This window comes from Acanthochromis polyacanthus, chromosome 22 (assembly GCF_021347895.1).
Source record: "Acanthochromis polyacanthus isolate Apoly-LR-REF ecotype Palm Island chromosome 22, KAUST_Apoly_ChrSc, whole genome shotgun sequence".
Classification (NCBI taxonomy): domain Eukaryota; kingdom Metazoa; phylum Chordata; class Actinopteri; family Pomacentridae; genus Acanthochromis; species Acanthochromis polyacanthus.
Genome location: NC_067134.1, coordinates 3519110 through 3535031, shown reverse-complemented (window position 1 = coordinate 3535031; position 15922 = coordinate 3519110). Strand labels below are relative to the sequence as shown.

The 15922-nt window shown below is 39.6% G+C and overlaps 3 protein-coding genes across 41 annotated transcripts in view; 1 reads left to right on the top strand and 2 right to left on the bottom strand.

Annotated features, from left to right (window-relative positions):
* Positions 1 to 15922, bottom strand: part of LOC127531994 (zinc finger protein OZF-like) — a 289632-nt gene that overhangs the window by 7490 nt on the left and 266220 nt on the right. The gene's annotated exons all lie outside the window — the stretch shown is intronic.
* LOC127531964 (zinc finger protein 665-like) overlaps positions 1 to 15922 on the top strand; it is a 266519-nt gene that overhangs the window by 28330 nt on the left and 222267 nt on the right. For 5 of the 38 annotated variants that reach the window (XM_051942661.1, XM_051942657.1, XM_051942656.1 and 2 more), the window contains exon 2: positions 5780 to 5881. The exons of 23 other annotated variants lie outside the window; for them this stretch is intronic. In XM_051942661.1, coding sequence (XP_051798621.1) covers positions 5864 to 5881 — 18 coding nt within the window. In that variant the 5' untranslated portion in view covers positions 5780 to 5863. 10 more of the 38 variants (XM_051942673.1, XM_051942666.1, XM_051942668.1 and 7 more) reach the window with 7 other exon arrangements.
* LOC127531938 (NACHT, LRR and PYD domains-containing protein 12-like) overlaps positions 1 to 15922 on the bottom strand; it is a 452657-nt gene that overhangs the window by 403213 nt on the left and 33522 nt on the right. The gene's annotated exons all lie outside the window — the stretch shown is intronic.

The following is a 15922-nucleotide window of genomic DNA, read 5'->3' as shown; positions in this document are numbered from 1 at the left end:
CTGCAAAGCTGGGACTTATAGCTAATAAGAAAAGGATAAAGAAGGAAAAAAAGGACTGTTGACTTGAGGCATTATTTCTATATTTTTTTCATTTGCCATTAGACACATTATTTTGAAGAATGGGCTAACTGAACATTGAAAAATAGGCTACCTCTCTTTTTTCTTTTTGTTTAATATTTTGAGGCATTATTTCTATTTTTACATAATTGATAATTGGGAGGTTATTTTGAAGAATGGTACTCGACCTCACTTTTCCGGTGTAAGTGTCAGACTTAAGAGAGATGATTATTTCTTATTTTGTTAAATACCTGAAAATTTTTCGCACGGGAGCTGGAAGTGTGTCCTCTTTTCAGAGAAACAGAATATGGTCACCCAAGTTTTACCAGCTCCTGCAAATAAACGGCGGATTTGATGCCAACAGGGAGGATGCTCCTACACAATGCAAGAGAGAGTACACAACCACGACACATGCTATAACTGGAATTCTTCACCATCAAAACACATACACAGCTATGGGTTGTAAGGGGATGTGTGGTTTCCAGATGACATCCAGCAGTCTGCGCTGACGATCGATCTCCTCCTGGTACTGGACGATGGTTTTTTCAAACTCTGAGAATATTTCTCCCGCAGCAGCAGCTAGTCTGTCGCTGATCAACTCTCTCAGATACTCAACTGAACACATCGTTACTTTAACGCTCTGATATTTCTCATTCATACTATAATACAGCCGTTTTATAGCTCAGTCCACACAGCAGTGAAGCAAACTCTGCACATGCTTCTTTGTTTACATCCGCCGGGTGTCACACTGTGAAGTTCCGGCAGAAACACTGACTTACTTTCTTCTTCCTCATTGAATTAGGCAGACTAGACGCATCACTGGCGTATTGCTGCCACCTACTGGATGTTACTCATAGTCCTGAGAGAATCCTCGATATTTTCTGATGCAGTCCTGTGGTCATGAGAAAGTTCAGAAGTTTCTTCATATTTGTCCACTCCTCCATGTTAAGTAGAAAGCAAAGATTAAAAACAGTTCTTCCGGCTGCTCCTCGTCTCTAATGTTTCTTCTGTTGGCATGAGTAGAGCTTACACTTAAGAAGAACATTTCTCACAGTTTCGAGTTCACCTCACTCACAGTTCCTATCTCTGTGCTTCCCAATCAAAGCCAGTCCACTTTTCAGACTGCAGTGTCTGAGTCTTAGCCAGGTTAGAACAATTGAGTCTCTTCTTGCACCACTGAAGTGCCTTCTTACTTTTCCCATTTTACCTAGAAGAGCAAAATCAGTCCCCCTCTTCTTTTGTTTCTTAAAAAGTCAAAGCATTTCTTCCTCAGACTGACTTTAAAAGCACATGTTTGGAGAGATTGATAGAGCTGGAATGAAAATGTCTTTGGGGAAATCAACGGCTCCAGATGGACTTACAACCAACTTTGATCCGTTTTTCTGGGCTGATATTAGAGAATGACTGTTTGAAGCATTCAAAGAAGCTTTCAATCAGGGAGTCACACTCATTTTAGTTCAGGTTCCACATTTAGCCCAGTTTGATCTCAAGTGGGCCGGACCGCTTTTTACTACAGGATCAAAACCATAAAAGTCAGATTAAAAAAGACAAAAAATGAGACAAAAACCAGACAAAATATTGTGAAAATGAGACAGAAAACGTTAAAAATAGAGACAAACGACACGAAATAAAAAAAGGGCAAAAAAAATAAGACAAACAAGTTACAAATCAGCAAAGAATGGATAAACGACAAAAATGAGACAAAAATACACAAAACAGCACGCAAAACAACGAATAAAGCAAAACACAAAATGACAGAAATAAGTCAAAAACACAAGCGAGAAAAAAAGGAAACAGCACGACAAAACGAGAAACAAAGCATGAGATGAATGACAAGTCAGACAAAGAAAGACAAAAAACAACAAAAACCAGACAAAATATTGTGAAAATGAGACAGAAAAGGACAAAAGAACAATCTAGTGTTTGACTTTGTGATCATGGTCTAGAAATGATTTTAAATGGATACTTTGACTCATTTACAATCTGCAGTTCATGTCTTCTCTGGAATTTGGACACTTTGATGATGATTGATGGATTGTGCTCATTTGGTAGAGGATGCTGCTTTTACACTCTTTCTACATTCATTGAAAGCTTCTGACGAGCTTCAACACCACTTTATTTGACATTCACTGCATTATTTTGGATTGAAAATTCATTCATATGCTCTCAATGTTGTCCAGCAGAATTCCTTCAATGTGGAACTACTAGAAGATGAGATGTTAACAGGAGCAAAGACCAAGGAGACCCATCAGTCCTCTGCTGTTTATTATTAGCTCTGGATATCAACCCTCCTGTTGGCTTCATTTACGGCACCAAAAAACAGGAAAAAATCCAGAAATTCAGAAAAAAAATTCACCAAATTTATGAAAACGTGCAAAAACCTTCAGGAAGAAAATTCCAATCATTCCTTAAAAGTTTTATTTCAAAAATCTAAACAAAATCCCCCTAATTTGGCAGGAAAATTCTTGTAAATATTTTCAAAAAATGAGTAAAAATCTACCAAAAAATCCCAAAAATATCTAAAGTGATTCCATATTTATCAGTAAAACTTCTGATATTTTCTTTAAGAACATTCACATAAAAATCAACCAAAATCCAGAGAATTTACTGGATTTTGGTTGATTTTTATGTGAATGTTCTTTAGAAACATTTCTTCTTTTTCCACCAAAAAATGTTCAAAAATGTCCCAAAAATGTTAAAATGTGGACATCAGAAGTTTTACTGTGAAAATATTTATTATTTTCCACATTTTCAAACTTTAAAGCGACACGAGGGTTAAAATAATGAAACTCTAAAAGCATTTAATAATGACACAGTCAGCAGATGATCCAACATTATTTTAAAGCTGAGTGTATTTTCCAGAAGCCTCAGGGTTTGATTGAAACTAAATGTGAGATCTGATCCATTCACCAGAAAACACAAAGTTTACTTCAGAATATTCCAGTAAAAATGAGCTGAAACATTTGGGAGAAACTATCAGTAAAATATGATCAACAGGGAAACTTCTAACATTCTGATTGTTGGAAATCAAATCTAAAATCCTTGAAGATCTGCTTCCAAAGGAATCTTTCATATTTGGTAGAATATTGAGGACAGAAATGGAAGGATTTCAGGATGAATTTTATGTTGAGTAGAACAAAGCAGATGAATAATAACCAGCTGATATAATGTGTGTTTGTAATGAAGAACTCAGAGTCAGGATTTTTAGCCACAGCCCTTTATTCTTCTCCATCACACACAAGATGAAGGAAGTTCTCATTTCATCACTAGAACAGGACTTAAAGACTCAAATCAGGATCAAGTGTGGCTGCACAAAAAGCTGATTTTCACTGGACAATAATGTGTGAAAGTCTGTCAGCAGTTTGGAGATTCACTGCTTCCTCTCTCATTTCACACTTTGTGCAGCTCAAATGCTTTTAGTTCAAGTGAGCGTCAGAGGAACACAGCACACTTCTCCTCCATTCCTCGGGCATCTTCTCACTATCTAAGATCCTGTTGAACAACCCAGTCACAAACTCTACTGCTGCCTCTCCGAGACACTTCCATACCTCCACAGGTATATCATCAGGACCAAGTGCCTTTCCACTCTTCATCCTTAGCACACCAGCTCACCTATGACCGCTCAAACACTGCGTTATGATTTCCATATCCTTCTGTACACTACCGTTCAAAAGTTTGGGGTCATCCAGACAATTCCATGTTCTCCATGAAAGCTCCCACTTTCATTCATGTGCTAACATAACTGCACAAGGGTTTTCTAATCATCAATGAGCCTTTCAACACCATTAGCTAACACAATGTAGCATTAGAACACAGGAGTGATGGTTGCTGGAAATGTTCCTCTGTACTCCTATGGAGATATTCCATTAAAAATCAGCCGTTTCCAGCTACAATAGTCATTTACCACATTAACAAGGTCTAGACTGGATTTATCATTTATTTAATGCTATCTTCATTGAAAAGAACTGATTTCAAGAAAAAGGACATTTCTAAGTGACCTCAAACTTTTGAGCAGTAGTGCATATTTAGATAATGTCATTTTATTTTTAAAATTAGACATGTAAGATGAAATAATGTTGATACTAGCTCGTGTCCTTGTTCCTCTTTTAGCACACATCACACAGTATTACAATGAATAAGAACATTCAATCATCAAATACAATCATTTTCATAACAAGCTGCTGTGGAGGCAAAACCTTTTTGTTCTTTGCAATAAATCTTTTGTTCTTTTATTCAGAGCTCTGAAGGTACAGGTGACACAGAGTGCAAAGCAGTTTATGTGTCAAGTCAAACTGGAAGGAGCTGAAAACTCAAAGGAGAAGCATTTACGCACAGGTCCTACACTCAGCTGGGGCGGAACAAATCTGCGGCTGCAGGTTTGCCACCGGCGGCAAAAAAGGGGACACATGCAGCACTGAGGAGGAACTGAGAATGAATGACCGCGTTCAAACAAAGTGTCCGTGAATTTCTTTTGGGAAAGTATCAAGATCTGCGGCAAACTGTGCAAATCCGGGTTGCAGCCGGTAAGAGCAGAATTCTGGAGACTCTAAAAGACTGTTTAAGCTGCCGATGTGTGCCACTGCAGTATGTGTTAGCATTAGCATTAGCCACGGAGTAAACTTTGTCTGTTTACCAATAATTTCCGTGTGTTTTGTAATTGTTCAGTTGAAAATAAGATTGCAGGCTAATTGGTGCTAATTAGAGGGTTCCAGCTAAGACCAGTGAATTCATCCTGTTTGTAATGGTGGGTTTTTACGATGCCCTTTATTTATTTATTGGATCTGGAAAGGATTGCACTTTAAAAGCACTTTATGCACTTGAAATACTTTTAAAACCATGAAGTAAAAAGTATAAAATAGTTTAAAAAATGCTCAGAGTAATTTGTTAAACTGTGATTCAAAATCAACTCTTTAGAATGCAGATAAATTCATGTGTGGTATAGCATTGGGTTGAATATTGCTCATGCCATGATTTGTCGCTTCAGTTTATGTGGTGTTGAGGTTGACAAACATAAACTGAGTGGAGTAGCATTTGCCAATGTGGTGAAAATGTCCATGAGGAATGGTTGTTACTATTTGCTGAATGCAGTAATGTGAACATTGTCCTTTTGTGTTCTGTTTAAAGGTTTTTCACCTTAATCTATCAACTAAACGTATGGACTTATGGAAGTTGCCACCTCTGTATCTCATGAATTTGTGACCGCTGCAAAATAAAAGAGGGAAAAGAAAGAAAGCAACTGTCTGATTGATGAGTGGAGTCCTGCTCAAACCCTGGGTAGATGAAACATCCTTTTTCAAGTGGGCAAACTGTGAGAAAAATCATCAATGAGAATCACCTGTCATTGAAAGTGGGAGGACACTTGACACTATGGGAGAGTGCAAAGAACAGAGAGTGAGAGCTGCCTTTAAACAGAACACTGAGCAGTAAAATACATTCACTAACTTACAGCATGAACAGTTTTCTACCAGCAGTCCTGTCTTGAATCACCTGCAGTAGCATCTTTATGTTCTCTTTATTCTCTTTTTCCATGTCTGTTTTCTGTCTATGTTCCTTATTTTTAACAGTTTAAGTTCATTTGTATCAGTTTTAGGTGAAACTGAAAAGAGCTAAAAGTGAACTATTGAGTTGAAATGTGTCCTCTGTGTTGGCTGATGAACATATGGGACACTCTGACACTTGTGTATAGAGTGGTATCCTAATGAAGATGTGTTTGATGTGACAGGTGATTGGCAGGAGGAGGAGAGTCTGACGGAGGAGCAGAGGAATGTTGGCAGCCATTTAGTCTGAGCTCAACAACGGAGGAAACATGGATTCTTCACAAAAAGTGAGAAACAAACCACTGTAACATTATTATCATTCATTTGTTCTTTAAAATGTGTAAAGTTGCTCCAGTTGGTTAGATGGGCCGACCAAAGCCAGGTGACATTGGCTGGAGAGATGTAGCTCTGCAGAAGCAGCTGTACTGAGGATATAATGGTGGACTGCTGGGAAGCTGCTTGTTCTTTGTTTGAGGCTGAACTAGCTGCTGATCATACTTTCTGAAAATGTCTTACATGGTGATGAAGATAAGTAACAGAAGAAAAGTCTTGTTTTTCAAGCAAGTTGTTCAGGAAGGTAAAGAGCAGCATTTTCTTTGGTAGAGAATAATACTTTTGAGCATTGTGAGTTTACCAGCCTTTTCCTTCTCTCGAAATTCAGACATTTGAACCCAGAAGTTTACTTACACTGTATCAGTGGCGGGCCGTGCATTTGACACCTTGGCCATCAGCGGTGCTCCGTATGAATCAATCACCCCACAATAACTATTTTATGGCTATAAAAACCTCCTCTTATGCAGAAATGGAGTATAGAGGCGTTGAATCACAGACAGATAACTCATGTAGCCACGACAAACGCTTTTACTGAAGAAACAAACCCGGGATGCGCAAGTCTCCTCCTGCAGCGACAGCTGCCACACACATAAAAAAGCATCAATAATAACTGAATAAAATCGCAATATTATTTAGGAAAATAGCAACATTTTACTCACCAGAAATTCTGATTATTTGTACGCGAAATCCAGAAGTTTATTCACACTGTATAAATGACACATAACCCTTTTCTTAATTTACATGATTTGACAATAAATCTGGCAATGCATCTCCTGTTTTATGTCTGCTAAGATGAACAAAATTATCTTTTTTTTTTTATCAAGGATATTTTTATTGAATTTTTCACAAATCCATGGTATGGATATAAAGTAGTGACAGGAAATCTGTAAAGCACAGAGTCAACTCAAGGCAAAAAGAAAATCCTGTCCATATAACACAGACAACACAGAACAAAAAAACAAAACCTTATCTAACACACCCAACCCATCATTTCCAAGCCAGACTTTTACATAAAATAGTCAACAGGACAGGTCCACCAACTGTACCTAATTCCTGGAGAGATACAAGTAGCAGCTTGATGTCAGGTTCCAATCTAAGAAGGTAAAAACATAAGTAAAGTGATGGAATAAAGTAAAGAAATAAATATATGTACAAATTATAAACCCACACATTGGTTAAAAGGAGGCATCAGAGAGAGGACTGATTTGTACAATTAATTTTGCTGACACAAAAACCAGAAGCAAAGTGTGAGTAAGGGATCCACTCTAGCTAGTTTGAAGATTATGGAAGTATTCCAAAAATGGTCCCCACACTTTTTGAAACTTTTCTTTGGAGTTACAAATTGAGTAATGTATTTTTTCAAGGTTTAAACAAGACATAACATCTCTCAACCACTGAGCGTAGGTGGGCGGGGCAGCATCCCTCCACCTCAGCAATATTGCACGTCTGGCCAAGAGAGAGGCAAAGGACAGGGTTCAGCGTTTAACATCAACATTCAATAATTCTCGCACTTATTTTATTGTTGATGTTTTTATCTGTAGCACTTTGAGATTTGGTTTTCAAATGTAAAGTGCATTATAAATTAAACTTCTTCTTCTTCTTCTTATTATTATTATTATTATTATTATTATAGAGATTGGCCTATATGAAGAGCACTCCGTCGGATCCTTTTTTTGCAATAAGAGTGATACATGCTTCGTAAAATGATGCTGGGAGCTTGCCCTGCTGGAATGACAGCACTGTGCTCAGCTGCGGTGAGAGTAGTGAGGAAAATGCCTTAAAAAATTCTACGGGAAACCCGTCAGGGCCTGGGGATTTCCCTGATTGCAGTAGGGAAATCGCAACATCTATCTCCTCTTTTGTTCTGGGTTCGTCCAATCTCATTTTACTGGAGGGGGAGAGTGTGGGAATATTTAACTGGTTCAAAAAGTTATCCGTTAATCTAGTATCATTCGGGAATTCAGAGGTGTAGAGTTGAGAATAGTAATTCCTGAATGTGTCATGAATTTTTGCATAATCTGAAATGACATTACCATCCTCCATTTTAATATTTGTAATATGCCCCTTTGGTTTGAGTCCTCTCAGCTGGTTAGCTAATAATTTCCCCGATTTTTCACCATGGATATAAAACAAACTCTTACTTCTCAAAATTTGGCGTTCAATGTGATGAGTTGAGGCCAAATCAAATTTGGTTTGAAGTTCCACTCGCATTTTATATAAGTTTGGGTTTTTAGTTTGAGCATATTGCGTGTCTATTTTATTAATTTGGTTGGCTCATTCTAATCATTCTTTGTGGGCCTTTTTTTTCGTATTTACAGTGTAAGAAATAATTTGCCCCCTAAGGTACGCCGTAAGAGCATCCCAGACTACTAGACTAGGTATATCTGGGGAGGTGTTTGTCTGAAAGAAAAAGGATATATGTTCTTCCATATGCTTCACAAAATCATTGTCTGACAGGAGAGTTGAATTAAAGCGCCAGTGTTTTTTAATTTGAGGTAGGTCAGGTAGTGCCAGAGATGGTACAACAGGCACATGATCTGATATCACTATGCCCTGATAAGTGCAGGAGCGCACCAATGGTATCAGTTTATTGTCAATGAGAAAATAGTCAATCCTAGTGAAGGTATGGTGGACATGCGAAAAAAGGAGTACTCTCTCTTATTTGGATGAAGGAAACGCCACACATCAGAAACACCAAAGTCAGAAAGAAACGATTGAATGAGTGAGGCAGACCTGCTAACTGAGTCTGGGTTGGGAGAGGAATGGTCCAGCACGGGATCTAACCAACAGTTAAAATCTCCACAAGAGAGTATGAGCTCAGATCTGGGAGAAAAGCAAAAAATTGTTCGAAAAAGCCCACATGATCCACATTTGGAGCATAAACATTGGCGAGCACTATCTTTGTATTATATAACTTCCCTGAGACAATGATAAAGCGGCCGTTGGTATCTGATATAACATTGTGATTCACAAAAGGGATGTTTTTGTCAACAAGGATTGAAATACCCCTGGCTTTCGCTTGGAATGAGGAATGGAAGTGCTGCCCCGCCCACCGTGACATCAGACGAGCGCTAGCGGAGCCACGGAAGTGTCTCTTGCAAAAAATAAATGCTGCCTTAAGTTGTTTTATATGTGAAGGTACCCTCCTCCTCTCAACAGGATGATTTAAACCCTTGACATTCCAGCTGACAAAGTTTAATGATCTATCCACTGTCTCCAACTAAAGCTGCAGGATAATAAATACAAATTATGCAGTGTTTGCCCTTGGTAGAAATGACTGTGAGGTGGTGGGGTGTAGGCAAGGGCCGAAAAATTTTGAAAATCAAGATGCAAAATGGGGCATTCTGGCACAATTTGGAGCACATTTTGTTGTATTTGTAGCCATTTCTAAAAACTAAATTAAATAAAATTTTCATGTTTCTTTTCTAAAAATTAGTGATAGGGAAAAAATATGACAAATATAAACCCACTTGTCCTTGCGATCAAAACATGTCAACTAGTCCAGTCTATTATATTCTTGTCAGATTTCCACAAGCCATTCCAAAATGCCACATCAGTTCTTATTACAACTTTGAAAAAGATGACAAAGGACTTGAATCTGGAATCAAGTGGTGACTTTTACTTTTTTTTAAAAACAACTACATGTTAGGTACCAAATTCCCACTTCATTTTTATTTATAATAAAAAGGTTATGTCATGACCTTCATTTTACTTAAAAATTTGAAAGAAAACTTCAACTCTGGGTTAACAACTGGTTTTCTGAAGGAGTTAGTTCTGTTTTCAAAACTGTTACCTTTTTGAACAAAGAAATAACTTCTTCAGAATACCAGTCATTAACCTTTAGTTAGAATACATAATTTTGCACTGTGATATGTGTCAGTCAGCTGAATTAAAGACTCTAAGTAAACATTCTTGAAAACACAAACACCAAATTTGAACACATGCTCTCTTTATTACATGAGGCAAATCAAATATAAGTGGGGATTAATGTTGATCAATCTAAGCTTTCCATGGGTGTATAGTGTTTCTATAATCGCGTTGGCAGTGTCGTTCTATTTTGAAAAATGCTTATGCAGATATCAAAACGGTCCGCCCGCGGGCCGCTGAACCGTTGAAATTACAAAATTTGTTTTGCCATTGAATGATATAATTTCGGGCACTCTATAAATCATTTTATCAAAAGAAACTAGGAACTTTATATTCCGTTGAAATCATTTGTCTCGTTCGTGAGAACGGGTTTTGTCGTGCCTAAATGTTTTAACGGGAGCCATTTTTGCAGTCACTGTCAATTCGTATCACCACGGACAACAAAACAGTAAGCAAACTCGGTAAAGGAAGCGAGATCAATGCCTACACTGTGTTGCTCACTTTATTTTGATGACATGCGATCGTTTTGATACTTGATTTGACATATGTCTGTGATACACACCTGCTTTTAGCCCCGAAAAACGAAACGATGGAGCGCTGCCACTTCTTGTCCGCCATGTTTGTTGACGCTAGGAACGTTCACCAATCGGAACGACCGACATTTGAAACATGATCTCGCGGGATGTCATATGAGAACTGAGTGTAACCGACCAATGGGGATGTGCCTTGCTGTCTTTAGCCATGGCGAGAAAAGGCTGCAATTCTGGCTTGTTGATTTCAGCGGCGAATATACCGGACTTATGTGTCAATGCTTTCTAATATTTAGCATTACTTTTTTTTTCTTTTTTTTTTTTGGCGCGGACCAGTGAGGCGGCAATGTCGGCAAAATTGTAATGAGGCGGTGGCCTATACCAGCGGGGCGGCCCGCCTCATCGGTCATATAGGAGGGGAAACACTGTTACGTCAAAGTTCCAGGAACAGAGTGAACCAAAAAAGACCTGTGCATGGCTTGTGTAGGCTAATGAACCAATACTGGCATTGGAAAAAGAATCCCTTGCCCACTCACCCCATAACAAGACAGCTGCCGGGGAACATAGCAGCAAGCTCTCCAATAACCCATTATTAACACTCCCACAGAAAATCTTCCTGTCACTTGAACCCAATATCTTCAACTCCTCATTTAAGTGTTAAAATGCACTCAACACTCCTCGGTCTACATTTGAACTGTTCTGGAAATACGAACAGAGAAAAACATTCCTTTAACATCATTTTGTACTGTTGGCACTATAAAGTCTTATAAAAGATAGAAATGAGGTATGTTGCTTCAAATAAAAGCATAAACTCATAAACTACCGGAATGTAACAGTTCATTGAGTTAGAGGCTGGGTAACATACTCGCATGCCTGCAGCCAGGGTCAGTGTGGTGTTAATGGTTCAGTAAACTGCCCGACCGGAATGAAGGATAACATGATAACGGTTTTAATCCATCAGGCACAGTAATCAAACAGTCATTTACGGTGGAGGAGATGTACGAGGAAGGCTGTTGATGTATTTCCGCACCTCATCGGCCGAGCGTAGCCACTTCTTATCTCCATCGGGAAGTGTGATGCGGAGCCGTGCGGGATATAGGAGAGAGGGTTTGAGCCCTCGGCTGTAGATATCCGCCATAACTTCTCTGTATTCGGCTCGCTTTTTTTCAGAGAATTTTTATGACTTTCTTCACAGTCAGAAGTTTGCATACAGAGATTGCTATGCCTTCAAGATGATGATGTCCTGGCTTTGAAAGCTTTTGATAGATTAAGATGTATTTTCAGGCACACCTCAAACACACTGCTTCTTTGTGTGATGACATTAGAAAATCTAAAGAAATCAGCCAAGACATCACTAAGACAGTTGTGGGCCTCCACAGGTGTGGTTCATCCTTGGGTGCAATTTCCAGATTGCTGTGGTTTGACGTTTATCTGTCCAAACAATTACATGCACAGATCAACACCATGGGAATGTCAAGCCATCCTGCTGCTCAAGATGGAGATTGGTTAAAATTAGGATTGTTTTGGAGGAAAATGTGCTCATCAACCCCAGAACAAAAGCAAACGACCTTGTGAAGATGCTGGCTGAGGATGGCCTGAGTACACCATCCAGACTGTGAAGCATGGGGGTGGCAGCACCATGTTGTGGGAGTGTTTTTGCTGCAGGAGGGACTGGTGCACTTCACAAAATAGATGGCATCAAGAAGATAGAACATTATGTGGAAATATTGAAGCAACATCAGCCAGCAAATGAAAGCTTGGGCTCAAGAGGGTCTTCCAAATGGACAAGGACAGCGCTGGTGCAAATCTGACACTGTCCTGGAGAAACTGTGCACTACTGACTTAGAACTGCTTTCTGTTTCACTGTGCCCTCCATATCTGCCAGAGACTTCAGTCCAACTCCCCGGATGCACCTAATATCAGTCTGGGAGACATGAAGCACTGCACACTAAAACACACACTGAGAGACTTCCATCAGTACATCACATGTCCCACTAGATGAGATGAAATGTTTGATCTGTTACAACAATGTGAAAGGTGCTTCTTCTCTGGGTTCCTCTGACCACAACTGCATCCTTCTTATCCCTGTCTACCACTGTACTGAAGCAAGGCAAAATGCAGAAGATCAGAGTGAAAGTTTGTCACACTCTACAGGGATGTCTGGAGGTTACTGACTGGGACGTGTTTAAGGAGTCCTCAGCTGATATTGATGAACCGACTGATGTTGTGAGCAGCTGGGTCAGACTGTGAAACCAGTGTTATTCCTGAAAAAACTGTGAAAATATATCCGAACACTAAGCCCTGGGTTTCTAAGAAGCTTAAAGACCTACTGTACAGAAAGAAAACATTCTTCAGAGAAGGAAATACACTAAATCTGTATAACTGACATAAGGAAATAAAGTAGGAGATCAGGACCCACAAAAGGCAATACAAAGACAAACTTGAGTCTCAGCTCAAAATGAACAACCTCAGTTCAGTCTGGGACGGCATGAATCTGATCACTGGGACTAATTAATGTGTCAATGAGAGAGTTCAGCTCAGTGGTTATAATTCTGATTTAGAGCTGGCTCAAAGTCTAAACAGTTTTTATGTCAGGTTTGACTCCCATGATTTTAGGGCTAAACATGCTGAGACTAAAAACTGTCTCATGTCAGCGTCTCCACAGAATCCCTTTCTTGATGTGGGCAATGTAATCTGGTGTCTCAAACAGTGCAGACCAAAGAAAAGTCCTCGACCTGATTACATCGGTGGCCGTTTATTGAAAACTTTTTCTACGTCTGATTAAATGACCAAGATTGCTGCCGATGTCCCTGTCTATCTTATGTTTTGTTTGATTTTTCTTTAAATGGCTTTTATTTTGCTTGTAATTGTTTTACTGTGTTTTTTACATTTTTAAAACATTTCCTTAAATTGTTGCTATTCCTTTAACTGTTTTACTGTTTTGTTGCTTTTGTTGTTTGATGGTGAACGCTTGTGTAACTGCTGCACAACAAATTGCCCGGGTCGTTGGGGTCCAATCCAGAATTCAGTGGCAGAATTACAGATCTTTTCTGGACTGGTATCAACATCTGATCCCCTAGGAGAAACTAGAAAGTGTTGGTGGTCTGAATTGACCCTGCTGCCATAAAGACCTAAATCTGGACATTGATGTTGTATGCTTTTCATATTGTACATTTCTCCAGTAATGTAACTTAACGGAAAGTCTGGGGATCAAGAAATCCTGGTGGTACAATCCCATCAGTCCCTGCTCTGCTTTGCTTTTCACGGTGATGGACAGATTTTACAACCAAATATTCTAAAACTACCGTGCAGAAAGCTGAAAACTATCGGCCTCTGAAAATAGCTTTGTTGACGTTGTGTGTGCTGTTGAAACGTTTCTAGGTTTCTAATGACAAAGCTGCTGGCATGTCTGCAGATTCTTGATCTTGTTTCAGCCTCATGTCCAACTACATGGAATTGAGACTTTTAGGTTCAATTTTTCATGACTGCTCTTCCATCACTGCCTCTGTTTTTATCTTTGTCTTTTGCTACAGAAATGTAAACACAGCAATGGAGTGAGATGTCGGACCTCTGAGGAGGATAAGGATGGTTCGGCAACAACAGCAAAAAGAGATGAATCACTGAGTTGTGAGCAATGTGGCAAGACTTTTATCACAGCAAGAAAGCTAAGAATTCACAAACGTATTCACACTGTGGACAAACCATTCAGCTGTGAGCAGTGTGGAAAGGCTTTTACTCGGAAGAGTTATCTAGCAAAACATCAACTCATTCACAGTGGAGTTAAACCATTCAACTGTGATCAGTGTGGAAAGGCTTTTACTCTGAAGAGTAATCTAGCAAAACATCAACTCATTCACAGTGGAGTTAAACCATTCAACTGTGATCAGTGTGGAAAGGCTTTTACTCAGAAGAGTAATCTGGCAAAACATCAACTCATTCACAGTGGAGTTAAACCATTCAGCTGTGATCAGTGTGGAAAGGCTTTTACTGACAAGAGAAACTTAAAAAGTCATCAACTCATTCACAGTGGAGTTAAACCATTCTACTGTGATCAGTGTGTGAAAACCTTTACTCAACATGAACAGTTGTTTATCCATCAATGCCCCCATTCTGGTACAAAGCGGTACCACTGTGACTCCTGTGAAAAAACTTTCAAGCACCAACAAAGCTTAAAATGTCACCAACGCATCCACACTGGATATGATGTGTATGTATGTGATTACTGTGGCGAACTATTTGTACAGTACTCACAGTTAAAAGCTCATGAAGTGACCCACACTGGGGTTAAACCATATGTTTGTGACCAGTGTGGGAAACGCTACAGCTACATTTCACACCTCAAAGTTCACCAACGTGTCCACACTGGGGAGAGACCATACAGATGTGAGGAGTGTAAGAAGACTTTTAGAACTTTGGGTTCCCTGAAACAACACCAGCAGATCCACACCAGAAAGAAAGCATTCAATCAGTGTCACAGTGAGGTATGTAAAGACTGGTCTCAGTCACAGTGTACACACAGTTATGTATTGGATAATTTTGGCTATTGCTGCAAAATTGTTTCAAAACTGTTTTGAACAACTGTGGTCAGTTGAATTCTGTTAACACATTATCAGCTGTCGTTCAGTCTCACCTGTATTCGTTTTGACACAGAAATCTGGTCCAGGTTAATCTGGGGATGCAGGTTAGATTAGGAATTGTGACGTAATCAGACAACTGAATGTTAAATTCCAACAGTTAAGTTAGGGTGACCATATTCTGTTTCTCTGAAAAGAGGACACACTAGCCTATTCAATGTTCAGTTCGCCCATTCTTCAAAATAATGTGTCTAATGGCAAATGAAAAAAATATAGAAATAATACCTCAAGTCAACAGTCCTTTTTTTACCTCTGCCAGGAGGTTGTGTAATCACCGGAGTTTGTTTGTCTGTCTGTCCGTCTGTGTGAGTGTGTGTGTGTGTGTGTGTGTGTTTGCTGTTAACAGCATAACTCAAAAAGTTGTGGACGGATTTTCACCAAATTTTTACAGAATGTCCGGAAGGCCAAAGGTAACAATCGATTAGATTTTGGAGGTGATCCGGATCACCGTCTGGATCCAGGATTTTTTTGAAGGACTTTGTACATCTGTCAATTGGACAGACAGAGGTCGCTGCAACGATCCCGGGCGACGGCCGAATCCCCCGCGGCCGCTTCGGGCTGCCCGGGCAAGTCGGGACCGACGAAACGAAGCGGCGGCGACGCGTACGGTACCGTCACGCGCGCGCAACGGTACGTGCGTGCGGCGGCGCCGCCTGCAAAACACTGTGCTGTTATACACTGTACATGCATGTTATGCTTTCTGCACAAACTGTTGAAACTCAATACAATCCATGACTTTTTGAGTTATGCCATTAACAGACAGACAGACAGATACATGGCCTGGCGGAGGTCTGCGCTCTCCGAGTGCTTTTCTAGTTTCCTTCTTTTTCCTTTTCTTATTAGCTACAGAGACATAAGTCCCAGCTTTGCAGACTGTACATTCTGCCTCCCATTTGACACGACCCGGACGAAAACAGGGGTACTTTTTTCGCATTTCATCAGTGAAATGACATTTGCGTTTCGG